Source organism: Podarcis filfolensis (genome assembly GCF_964270895.1).
Source record: "Podarcis filfolensis genome assembly, chromosome: 3".
In the NCBI taxonomy this organism is placed as follows: domain Eukaryota; kingdom Metazoa; phylum Chordata; class Lepidosauria; order Squamata; family Lacertidae; genus Podarcis; species Podarcis filfolensis.
In genome coordinates, this window is record NC_139606.1 from 64,706,788 (window position 1) to 64,720,439 (window position 13,652).

Sequence of the window (13,652 nt, forward strand, 5' to 3'; positions counted from 1 at the left end):
TTGAAAGCAAAATAACTGAAGTTATCCAAGTTGCCTGACCAGGGGGCACATTTGGAATTTTGAGAAAGTGCCTTTGTTGCAAGTCACAAAATTGCTGTCATAGGGGTGTGGCATAACACAAAATGGCTGCCACATCTAAAACAGCTGAGATACTGGGCCACAAAATGGTGCAGGCATACTCCCTCATCAATTCACAGTGAGGGGAGCACCTACAGTGGCCACCATACTTGCTCAAAGAGAGATGCCCTTTGCACTTCTTCAATGTTCAGAATAAAAGGGATAGTAAGTGTCCAGTCCTGGCATACAATAAATTGTGGGAATGTTTAAGCAGGTGTGCTCAATGTAGGAGAATTTGAGCAGATAGTTTCTTGTATATTGTGGATCTTTGAGGGACTATTTACTGAGTGACACAGAAGGCACTAGCAGGCACATTGGCACCTATGGGCGCCTCATTTGTGACCTCTGTTCTACAACATGTTGCCCCCACAACAAGGAATAATTTGGTTTCCCTTTTATAAAAAGCAGAAAGTCTTTGCTGTTTCTCAATGTAGCATTTCCCTGTAATTGCTTCTGGGTGGAGGCAATATTACAGAACAGAACTAAGGACAGTTTTGCTATTGTAGCCTCTCTTTTGCTGAAGCAAACGCAAACCAACCATCTTTGCTTTCTTCATAGTTCCAACGGCAAGTCTGTGTCCTGGTCTGAACCAGGTGGGAGAGACGTTCCCAAGGGACAACATATGTGGCACAGACTCTCAGTGCATGTGAAGAGCAAAGAGCCAGGATGCAATCAGACCGCAGTGATCAAGCCCTTGACTAAAAGCTATCCAGGCCAAGGCAAGAGCCTGACTTTTTCAGACATCAGCAGTAAGACTCTGTACAATGTGGTGGAGGAAGAGGAGAGTGAGCCAGTGCGTTTCGGCCAACTAAATAGTCCTTCCATGGTTGTGCACCGGCGAATCATGGCAACGCCTCCCCTGCAGGCAACAGCAGAGGAAACCCACCTGTTCTTGTCCGAGCAGAGTCCCCAAATCCTACCACCTCCACCACCACAGAGATCCGTTATGGAGCAGCTGCAAGGCGTGGTCAACAAATTTGCCACTGGCATCCCGGACTTCAACTCTGTGATCCCCGCACCTGGTGCCGGGAATGGAGTAAGGCCTATCTATCACCCTCCATTATTGCAGCAGCAGGTGCTGCCACTCCAAATGGGTACATTCAGCAAAGAGATAGTTTCGTCCCCAGCTGAAGAAGAGGGGCAGGAGGAGGAGGAGGAGGAGGAAGAAAACGAAAAGTTTAAGCTTATCCAAGGGTATGTGTATGAGCGGCCGGGGAACCTAGAGGAGGATGAAGATGAGGAAGAGGAGCAGGCAACCAGCAAACTGACTCTAGAAGACTCACCAGCACTGACGCCTCCATCTCCCTTTCGAGATTCGGTGGCCTCAGGCAGTTCTGTGCCCAGCTCCCCGGTATCTGAATCAGTGCTTTGCACACCTCCCATTGCAACCTATGCCTCTGTTGTTCTGAGGGATTATAAGCAAACTTCATCAACCCTGTAGAACGGAGGCTGTGGTGATGAAAGCAAGTGGATCACGTCTCCTTGGTCAGCTTTGGTTTGATGGGGCAAAGCAGCACAAGCCGTGAGAGGGCAAGAGAAGGCACACCAACATGGTGTTGTGTATAGGAGGGGGCAGAAGCAACAACGAACAAATGTGTATCCTGCACTAAATCTATTAGAGGGCTTCAATTCTTTACTTGTGTGTGTGCGTGTGTGCGTGTTTTAAAGGGAAAGTATTGTATTGTTTTCAAAGTATTGTATTCTGAGAAGACAGTAGGCATTTTGACAAAGCACAAATCCCATCTACGACTTCTATAGCAAAAACAAAATTCAAAGGGGTAATAAGTACAGTACACAACGTTTCACACACACTGTCACACACTCTCTTGGCAACACTTGAATAGGACTCTGCATAACACAAACCACAGAGGAGACCTTAGCATCCATCTCACTGCTGGACATCTTCACTGAATGCAGCAACGTTCCCTTGGAAATGAAGGAATAAAAGTCTTCTCTGCAGACAGCACACCTGGGTATATCTTTTCTTATGCTTTCTTAAGTGAGTGACCTGGAAATAACAAGTTGTCATGTGAAGTTTGTGTCAGAGAAGCAAAAATAGCATGTGAGCATATAGTTTATAAGGAATGTTTAGAACCTCTGATTTAGTACCCCCCCCCTTGTGCTGATTTTAAAAAGAGCCAGAATAAACACAGTGAAGACACGAAAGGGCTGCTGATGAGAACCAAGGCAGAAATTCCTGTAGTGTTGAGCCTTTGCCCTTTTGTAGATGATTGCAAGCCAGGTGACTAAACTGTTAACACTACATTTCCTGTAGCAAAACAATATTTACCAACTCGACTTTCATAATCTGATGCATCTGCCATGTGGTTACATTGTTTGTTTGTGTTACTATGGAAACAACTACATATGAAATAATTATATATTTTGAGCAACAGTTACTACTTTAAAGCAAAAAGCAATTCTTAACCGTGGCTCCCTAGATTCATGGTAGAGGCAAGAGAATGAGTGTATGTTGTGTCTTTTTGTGTGTGTGCGCGTGTAACTGTATAGAACATGTGCTGTATAACATCTAATAACTGCCACTGGATGATCGTCCTACGAATATATTATCGATATTTTTATGTTTCGATCATGTTTTATATTGCATTGTTTAAAAATATACTATAGATCTTTGAAGGTTTGTGAGCTGTGCTGAAACATTTTTAATAAGCTAAGCCTTCCCTTATAATAGGGTGCTTGATTTTGCTGATATTTTTGCCATGTGAAATTATGCTGTTGAAAATAACCAGTGCTCCAATAATTTGTTATTTCATGTATTTTAAACAAATGTATTAAAGATGCATCTCTTTTAGAAATCTTGCACACACCAGAATTAAAAAAAAAAAAAACACCTGTAAAGGCAAATTTGGAAAAAGTATTCAGACCATTTCTCGTTATGGATAACTGAAAGACCATACCTGTGGCAAAGAAATTTCTATGGTGCTTGAATCTGTCTACCATTGTTGTTATTCCTCTCATGCTGTTTTTTTTTTTTTCCCCTTTCCCCCAGTTTCCGGATTTTGTGTAGGTTTCTTTTCTAATAATCAAAATCATTGTCAATTATTATCATGCTGTTTTAACAACCTGTCTCTATTACATTTCTTTTCATATAAGGGATTGAAGGAAATGTGTAACAGAATTGAATTTGGAGAATGTGTAACTGAAAAACATTGTATGCAATGGCGGCTTTGATTTAGCTAAAAATGCTTTGGCACGGACAAGTGAAAGCATCTAGTTTTTAAATGATCCTACCAGTTGCAGCCCTCTGCACCATATCCCATTCTGTTGCTGATGGATCTTCTACTCCTAAAACCAGCATTTCAGGCTGGGCTTAAATGGGCAGCGGGGACTGGAAACAAGCAAATATCTCCAGGGTGTATGAGTTCACTCCACCAAGACACAGATACCCACAGAGTTGTATCCAAAGATACACAAGTGTAAGGATGCTTGTGCAAAGGGATTTTACTGCTCTCTCTTCCTGACATCAGCCCCATGAGCCCCCTAAAAACCGCTCCTGACCTGAGATCAGGCAAAGCTCCAGAACAGCATAGGATGTGACCCAGATCCTACAGTGGGTAAGCATGGGCAAATCTGTCAACTTCATTTTATTTCAGTTTCTGTGGGTTTTTTCCCTGATCTTAAATTCAGTCCTTCACATTTACACATCAGTTGGTGGGGTTTTTTCAGTCATCGTGAAAGTTCGGAATATACATTTTTATATGCAATTTTGCCTAATGTGAATATTGCAAGGATTTTTTCCCCAACAATCGTACATCACAAATATATGCATTTTATGCACACTTTCCCATAATTTATGCATTTTTGTATGTTTGGTTGGAGAACTGCCTTGCAAAATTTGGAGGAGTGTAAATTTCAAAGAATAGGAGAATAGCAGCATTTGCCCTTGATTCAGGTAGCCGTGTTGGTCTGACGTAGACAAAATAAATAAAAATTAAAGAAAAAAATTGTCCAGTAGCACCTTAGAGACCAACTAAGTTAGTTCTGGGTATAAGCTTTCATGTGCATGTTCTGAAGAAGTGTGCATGCACATGAAAGCTTATACCCAGAACTAACTTAGTTGGTCTCTAAGGTACTACTGGACAATATGTATATATATAAGCATTTGCCCTGTGCATCAGAAAACGTGGATTATGCAGGTCTGCTGAACTTAACTTCTCCCCATCCCTAGCAGTAAAAGGGGACATCGTCACATGTGCATTTATATTATCCTCTCTTGTTTTCAGTTAACTTATGCTTTCAGTGATGTCATCATGCAGCCAAATTTGATTGACCATACTTAGCATTGTGATGCAATTCCATCAACTATTTAATCCCTGACTGGCTTCGATTTCCCTGCCGTGCCAGAGTTTAAATTCTCTGTGGCCACCTCCACTCCCATTGGTGCTGATTGGTCACTAGGGCCCGCCCCTTGAGCAGGGCCCCACACAGCGCTGATGGCGTGGACAAGCAGTGGCAGGGAGGGTGCCAGTCTCTGTCCCTGGGACAGATCAACGCAACACCGCCCACCCAATAAGTTGAGCAGACCTTCAATCACCCCCATATGTAATCCAGAAAGAAGAAGCAGTAGCTGGAGAATAGGAAATTGCATGGAAATAATAGCAGCAAGCCAGCATGTTGACACTGAACATGACTGGATGTTTACGTAGTCTAAAGGGATATTTGTGGAAATATTTTACACCATCAAAATCACTATTTTTGCCTGAAAAAGGCGAATATTCAGGGCAGCCCGAAGTGCACTCAGCCATTGTAATCAGAGGGTTTGATCCACACTTAATTATTGAAATCAATGGAATTTAAGTAAGATTAATTTAATTAATTTGTAGTGCTTCAGGTTGGAAAGGCTGCCCTGAAGTATCATGAAACTCAGCAAGTTAGAACAAGGCTGGGGCACTTTGCTTCTGCACATGCGAAGTGCCTCTGCCCAATTTTTGCCAAATTCCTTCTCCCATTGTAACCCCCCCCCCCAAAAAAAAAGATCTCATTGCCAAACAGTAGCCTGTCTTCTTAAGGCTGTAATTTGATTTAAAAAAAAAAAGGCTGCAGCTTTCTTATTAGAGGCAGTCAGTTGACAGAAAGTATTCCTGGCTACTGCTGCAATCTGGATGTCCAACGCTCCCATAAGCCTACAAACCTGAGATTGACTTCACTCTTCCAGGGCAAATGCTCCACAGATAGTGTACAATGAAAAAATATATAAAGCACAATAAAATCACATAGTAAATTATTAAAAACAGTAGCAGAATAGAAGGGATAACTGAACAAGTAAACATTCATAGGACCCACTAAGACTCTGAAGTGAGGGAGACAAGCAAAGTTCTCATTTCACAACATGCAGCAAAAAGTGTGCTTGTTTATTTATAAGATTTCTTAGCTCCCTTTCAGCATCAGGTCCACTGGCAGGTTACAACAATAGAATATAAAACAGCAAAAACCACTGCAGTTATAAAACATGTAAAATGAGTCCAAATGAAACAGAACAATATAAATTCAGCAAAAAAGCAAGGTCCATAAAAAATTAAATACCTTAATTGACAAAGGCCAGGGTAAAGAGACATGTAGCAAAAGCTAAAGATATAAAGATAAGGTCTTTATACTATTTGGCAAATTTAGCAATCCCCAAATAGGTTACCTTAGTGAAATCATGCATGTTACACATGCAGTTAACATGTTCAGAATATATTTTTTCTCCCGCCATGTAAATATCACTGGTTACAAGTATAGAATGACTTTTTAAAAACTGATCTGACTCCTCAGTTGGATATTGCTTCAACACATGTGATGAGACAGCATTCTTATGACGAGACAGCATTCTTCATTGCACCTGAGACAGCAGAATACTGTAGTGGGGCAGGATAGTCTATGTAACATAAACAGGGAATGGCTTGGGGGCTTAGAAGAATCTGCCAGGGGGCTACTGCTGCCATCTAGCCTCTGCTGCTTGAGGTGGTCATCTCACCTTGGCTAATGGCAGGGCCGGTCCTACTCTACCACTGAAGAAACACTGAACAAAACCTTACAGTAAGCCCTCTCTAGTTACTAAGTAGGCAACATTTAAAATGGGATAATTCACTGTTATGACTGATACAAAATCAGTACCGCAGTGAGAATAGCTTTCATATTCAACAATAAAATGTGAAGAGGAAGCACATCATCTACCTGCACCTATTTGTGCGCCTATTTGATGTTGGCAACTTGTACTCTGATCTAGCCAATCTCAACATAATAAGTAATCGTTTTACATAAATATCAATGAATATCCATTTTATTGAGGCTCCTTATATTAGCTCTTTGTTTGTAACTGGAAACTGGAACTGTGATATATGTCTCTAATGTTTATCCAAAGGTGAAGACCTTCACATGTGTGGTTGTACAAACTTCTAAGATTTCTGTAAAAAGGTATATTTTGGGCCTGTCATATGATTAATTAAAATTGCCTTTATAACACTGTCTAATAAGTATTTTATATTTACTTTGAAAGGATATGATCTTATATTTTTTCTCCATGAAGTTATCATGATTTAAGATATAAACTACATATCTGAAAAAGTAACATTCCAAAGGTTTCCATATCTGCACATAGTGTTGTTATTCTTTAATTTATAAAAATATTTATATACTGCTATTCAACAATTATACATAAAACTATACATCGAAAACCATATATAAAGTTTAAATCAGAAATAATATTTTGTGAGCTGATTAACACATTACTTGATCACTTGATGAGTTATCTTCAAGCCCCCATCCCACAGTTACTTGCAAAACTCAGCCATTTTTCTGGGCTCCTGTCCCATACAGGTGCGTTTTTCACTAAAAGGTTGACCACAACCACATGTGTGAGGCTGAGCATATAGTTCCTTTCCAAATGAAGGTGGGCCTACCCATCAGATTGGCCCCTGGTATGTACTAGTGACGTTGAGGCATACCACAGCGGGTGGTGCTATGGTCTAAACCACTGAGCCTCTTGGGCTTGCCAATTGGAAGGTCAGCGGTTCGAATCCCCATGACAGAGTGAGCTCCCATTGCTCTGTCCCAACTCCTGCCAACCTAGCAATTCGAAAGCACACCGCTACAAGTAGATAAACAGGTACCGCTGTGGCGGGAAAGTAAATGGCGTTTCCGTGTGCTCTGGTTTCCGTCATGGTGTTCCGTTGTGCCAGAAGTGGTTTAGTCATGCTGGCCACATGACCCAGAAAACTGTCTGTGGACAAACGCCTGCTCCCTCGGCCTGAAAGCGAGATGAGCACAGCAACCCCATAGTCACCTTTGACTGGACTTAACTGTCCAGGGGTTCTTTACCTTACCTTTTACCACAGCACATGGGATAGAATTACAGATACAGTAGTACCTCTGGTTACAAACTTAATTCGTTCCGGAGGTCCATTCTTAAACTGAAACCATTCTTATCCTGAGGCGCGCTTTCACTAGTGGGGCCTTCTGCTGCGCATGCGACTCTGGTGCATGATTTCCATTCACATCCTGGAGCAAAGTTCGCAACCAGGAGCAGCTACTTCCAGGTTAGCGGAGCTCGTAACCTGAAGCATTCGTAACCAGAAGTGTTCGTAACCAGAGGTACCACTGTAAGCTGCTTGGTGAGTAAGAGAGGACTCAGCTCAATGTGTAAACCATCTCTGGAACAAACTTACTTGCTTGAGGGAATGTCACCACACCACTTTGCACAGGATCTTGTCTACTTAAAATCTCCTCCACCACAAAGTTGCTTCCCTGCTATGAGACCTGCATAAGGATTACCTTTAGTCTATGGCATCCACTTTCAGTATGGGTATCTTTTCAACCTCATGGCCCTCACTCCTCTCTAATACATTACCTAAGAATCAACTTGAACTGTACCAATTTAAACCATTTAAAACAACAAAACTCATGTTGACTGCTAAGCACAGAGACTGAAGTAGCAAGAGATACAAGCAAAAGATAAGCATAACATTTTGGTTCTGGTTGTGCTTGCCAGCCCTAAGACTTAAGAAGTGCCTCCTTTAGCACCAAAATACATCTGCCGATGAACTGTGGAGAGCAGCGCTTTCCCGAGGATGGTGATTTCTAAACCACCTCCATCTCCCGTCCCATCAATCACTGCATATGCATGCTGTGTGAATTCTGGAAAGAACAGAAGTGAGAACCAAGCTTTGAAATGTAATTCCCATCATTTCTTTATTTTTTAAATTGTTGGCTAGGAAAATGAAATGTTTTAACAAAGGTCAATGGGACACAACTTAATCTTTGCTGAGTGATAGAACCAGAAGTAGCCAATCCCGCCACTCCCCTGCTGAAGCCTTACTTACCACGCATGTGCTGCAGCTTCCAGATTCCTGTGAAATCTCATAAGAGGTCTGTAAGATCTTGCCAGAACCTGGAAACCACAGCCACTTCTCCTTGCTTCTCCAGTGGCAGCAGTGGGGGTGGGGAGAGAGGGGGCCTTTCAGCCATGGGAGAAGTGAGGAGAATCGGCGGCTGTGGTGAGATCTTCTGAGAGCTCTGTGAGATCCCGGAAGCGTTCCATGAGATCTCAAGGGATTTTGCCAGAAGCTGCTGCCGCTTTCCTTCCTTTCTTCACTGGTGCCACCCCTTGGGATTCTGCTGGCCGAGGCGGTTGCCTCAGTCTGTCTCACAAGTGGGCTGGCCCCGGGTAGAGCATCTGCTTCACATAAAGAAGGTCCCTGTTCAATTCTCAGGTAGAACTGTGAAAGACTCCCAGACTGAAATTCTGGAGAGCTTCTGCCAGTCAATGAAGACAATGCTGAGCTAGATGGACTGATGGTGTGATTCAGGAACATAGGAAGCTGCCTTATACAAACTACTTGAGCTGAAGTCTTTGGGAGTATATCTTAACAACCTCTTGAAGGGTATTTTTAAATAATTGGATCAGTAAAATGATACTTGGCAAGTACCAGCCTGCAAATTCATCAAGGGAAAGAAGCAGCCAGCCTACAGCATGCCTTTCTTAATGAGGTATTTAACAGACACTTCTTAAAAAACAAAAAAAACATCCTGCTGGCAAGTGATGTATGTGATTATTACATCATCATCTTCTGGAACAGAGCCCAGAGCCTTTGAGAGTCCAGCTACTTTCGCAAATGAGATTAAGAGCAGATCTCTTTGGAAAGCTTGCAAACTAACTAACAGCAGTTGGTCTGATAAAAAAAGATGCCCTTAACCACAGCATGTCTTGCTCATTGTCTGGGATGACTAATAGGAGTAGTAACACATTGTGCAGTCCAATTTGCAGCATTAGAAAAGAAGCTGAATAATTCCCTTACTGTCTTATGCTGTCTTATGCTCAGCAAAGCCACTAGCCCATCCAGTTCTATAGCATCTGCTTCTGACCTGCACGAATTGTCCAAAGTATGATGTAAATAAAGGGACTGAGGATCAAATGTCCAGTGTAGTCCTATTGCTTACAGTGGCAAGGCTGAAAACAACAACAACCATGGACTCCTGCAACCTTTAATAGTTGTGTAGGCTAAGCACACAATTTCAGCAGGTATAGCTTGTCATGCACTAAAGCTTAGCGTGGCTTATTTCTGAGAAAACATGCGTATGTTTGACTTGCATGATCTGTGAAATAGATATAAGAATGGTTTACTTTATACTACCATCGTATTATAAAAGAAAAGTGAGTAGGATGGGGCATTTCAAACTGAAGTAACAAAACAACCAACATCTGTACTGCTACTTGCTGTATGAGTGCCAAATTGAATCTATAAGGTCAAAGTAGTTTGTTTCTCACACAAATTGGGACCGCCTCAAAATATTAGTTTGAACAAGATCTTAAATTCCAAACAGCATTCATTAAAAATCAGGGTAAGCTCTAATTAAATACCAATGATTGCTGCTACAATACAAGCAATCAAAATGTGGAACATATTTATTATATTGTTACCCCTTTGCATAAATGGCCCCTGATGTGGGAACAAAAGCTTTCAAGAGTTTCTGAACTGACTCCTTAAAGATGATAAACAAGGGAGAGCCCACAAACCTACAAGCAGACAGTAGCAATGTGATCTCTTCCTTCTTCAGAATAGCCCACAGAACCCAATAAAAGAGATAAAATACAAAAATCAGATTAAGTTTATTTGCAGAGCAAAAGCATTTAAGCAGGCCAAATTACTGGTGTGGAACCGCTCCCCACAACTGCTTAAGCTTTTGAACTTTGCCTACAGGCAGTTGCAGTTATCACGAAGCCATGGGAAATGTACTAAGCCTCAGAAAAATATCAAGACAATTTACAGAAAGTACCGTAGGTATTTCAGCACCATTTACTGTGACATTATCAGAGAGTAGGATATTATTAGCGGAGGAAGCATAAAAAGAAGAAGAAATAAGTTATATTTGCTTTCAGAAATGCACACTCAATTTTTTGGGGGGAAGGCACAGAAAAACTAAAGGGTTGGTGGTGGAAGAGGCACCCAAGAAATATGTGCAAAAATAGCTGGACAATTCAAAATATATATTTTTTTCTTTTTGAATGACTGGAAATTATTCCGAAGGGGCTGGACTGACCCCTGAGAAATAGGCCTTATGAGATCTAGCTCAAAAGCATTTTGTCTCTCTCCCACCCATTTTTTGTTTTTGCTGTGGTTGTCATGAGAGCCTACACTGTACTAGTTGTTCAAAGTCTGTAGACCAACTACATTCGTAAAGATAAAGCGCTTTATATGCATTATAACACTGTGACACCAGATGGCACTGTGGAGTCTGGTCTTTCGCCAACGGGATTTCCCTGTATGAAGTTTAGAATGTGTTTAACTGTATCACTTCTTTGATGTGTCTAGATCCAGCCCAAGTAGACTGAGTGGACAAAAGTATTGTCTGCTCTGACTGAAAGTTGCTTCCGAGCATTTCAGAACAGTATTAGTCAGGTTGCACATTTCATGAAAATTGTGGGTCACCTGCGTGGGGAATATCTAGTACAAAACCGATTTATGCAGAGACACCTGTGTGTCCTCCATCACTTTGCTCAGTTTTCATGCTTTTAGTTTGCATTTTTATACTGTGAACCACCCTGAGATCTATGGATGAAGGGTAGTATAATAAATTAATAATAATAATAATAATAATAATAATAATAATAATAATAATATCGTTGTCAGTAGATTACCTCTCTATCATTACCACCAGCATTCCCCATTTCTCCCTAAGTAGCATGTAGACAATACTCTATTTGAAGGGTTCCTTAAAGATAAAGAACCATAAAAATAGGGAGCAAGGGCCGAGATGTATTATATTTCTATTTAAGTCAACATCATTATTTCTACATTTGTATTTACACATATGAATTAGCACCCACACATTTTCTGGAACTCTTTTTGACAATGCCCGGGTAGCCACCCTAACTTGAGCCCTGTCTGAAAAAGACATTTATAATAATATTAATGTTATTATTTATACCCCACCCATCTGGCTGGGTCTCCCGAGCCACTCTTTTGAAGGGACTCTTCTGTCTTCAATCACGTATTGTCTAAATGAGTCCAAAAATGTGTTATTTGTCAAGAAAATGTTGTCTTCACATCTCTTCCTCCAAAATCCTCACAGGGAAAAAAACAACCATGTTATTCCTGCTGAGAGCTGCTGACTGGAGACAGGAATGTGTGTGCCTTGGGTAAGACTTCTTGTAGTTTTCACCTTTACACAAACCTCAGGCTGATTCCTCAGCGTTTTGCTTCCTGTTGCCTTGGGGGTGAAAACCTTGAATGTGTGCAATTCACGCATTCAAAATATCTCTGGTGACATTTGTGATCTCCCAAGAGGTGGGCGCTTGTTGCTAGGGCATTTACAGTCAAAAGCAGGTTTGCTGGTACAGAAGGTAGCTAGATTGACACTCCCAATATTGAGACTGCATATATATTAGGCCTCCCCCCCCCCCCAACACCTCCCCAGCTCTGCAAGGAAAGATTGGCAGGACTCACAAATCCCCAGAGGAATCAAATGAATAATTGACAATAGAAAAGAGAACACAGAATAGCTTTTTTTAGATAGACTTTTCCTCTTCCTCCCTCCCATCTAATCTGTTAAATAAGACCCCAATAGTTCGTTCCTTATCCAGTTTTTAGAAGGCTGTACAACTGAAGCAAAATTCAAAAATACTATTCAATCAGATAAATTGAGTCTGCATCATTAATAATGACTTTCTAATTTTCATGGTTGCAAAAAAAAAAAAAAAATACTTCAACGATTTCAAGGCAGCAATTTCTGTTAGGATGTGGGAATATTCTCCATCTCTAAGCCAGTGCATCTTTTCATAATACTGTGCTGCATTTGAGAGATTAACCATTCACAACTGAAAAATGCAAACACCTAGTTTTCCAAGTCCAACCCATCACCTTTTGAAATATACAGTCCAAAAGCATAGCAATTGCTATTGTAGCTGGTCAGTCATTTACGGTTCACTGACCAGAAATAGCAGGATAAAAGTTGGTTACATAAAATATGCACATAAACTATTGCATAAAATATCAGAAGAGTAGCCACATTAGAATCTTGCAGCAAAAGAGTGAAACAGTATTGTGGCAGCTTAAAGACAAATAAATGCATTGTGGCCTAAAGCTTTGTGGACTCAAGCTTGCTCCTTCAGACACATGAAGTGTTTGCAGGTATAAAAAGGAAAAAGATATAAAATATATTAAAACACAATTTATACAAAATAGAGTCGGCAAAACAGATCACAGCTGATAAAACTGAATTAAATCTCATATTAATATAAAAACAGAGGCTTTTGCAGAGATGAAGGATCATCAAAATATTAATTAAAGGCTAACCAGGATTATTTCCATCCCCTAAAGAACTTTGTGGTCATTATACATCTCCTGAAAGCCTAAGGTACAATTTGCTTTTCTCTGTATATTAGCACTTGATATATAGTGGCTTCTGAATGCCAGCTGCTGGGAATCACAAGTGGGGAGTTTGTGCTCAGGTTCTGCTTTTGGGCTTTCATTAGGCATCTGCTTTGCACCTGTGAGAATGGGATGCTACAAGAGATGGTCTACTGGCTTGATCTAGCAGGTTCTTCTTCTATTCTTATTAGGCAACTAGTTATGGCAGTTTTACTAACATTGTCATCCTTTTTATTTTTGCCTCAAGGCGCTTTATCACAGTTGCCTGCATATTTTCAGAAGGAAAGGAACATTCCTCACTGAGGTTTCATTTATTGAAGTAAGATAATCCACAATATCTGAATTCAAACCAATTTTGGCTGTGGTCCTAAGGAGACTTGGAAAGAAGGCAGACAGGCAGGTAGGCAGGCATTCCAAGTGTGGGAGAAGTTGTTTTGAAGCATGTATATTTTCTGCCCTGGAAACAAATGGTTTTAGCCTAGTTCAGATGCCCCGTATCTGTTTTGACTACAGGGTGATCATGAGCAATTGAATGGGAAAAGTTGGTAGGATTTGGGTTTCAGTTCTGGTCCAGAATTTGGGTGTTGGGGCTGCTTTCCTATGCCCCCAAATATTGTTCCTGGCCCCCACCCCACTCTTTCTCTCAGAAATATAGGTTCCCTGTAT

General features: G+C 41.0%; 1 protein-coding gene and 1 long non-coding RNA gene across 4 annotated transcripts in view; one reads left to right on the top strand and one right to left on the bottom strand.

Moving 5' to 3' along the window:
* Positions 1-3,037, top strand: part of GRM1 (glutamate metabotropic receptor 1) — a 178,192-nt gene extending 175,155 nt beyond the window's left edge. For 2 of the 3 annotated variants that reach the window (XM_083607614.1, XM_083607615.1), the window contains exon 9: positions 676-3,037. In XM_083607614.1, coding sequence (XP_083463740.1) covers positions 676-1,558 — 883 coding nt within the window. In that variant the 3' untranslated portion in view covers positions 1,559-3,037. The remainder of the gene's footprint in view (positions 1-675) is intronic. The other variant, XM_083607617.1, reaches the window with a different exon arrangement.
* LOC310760015 lies at positions 1,992-8,897 on the bottom strand. The gene is made up of 3 exons (XR_014546685.1): positions 8,439-8,897; positions 3,036-3,154; positions 1,992-2,125 (listed from the first exon to the last, which is right to left on the bottom strand). It is a non-coding gene; the product is annotated as an uncharacterized lncRNA (long non-coding RNA).
* Positions 8,898-13,652: the final 4,755 nt, after the last annotated feature.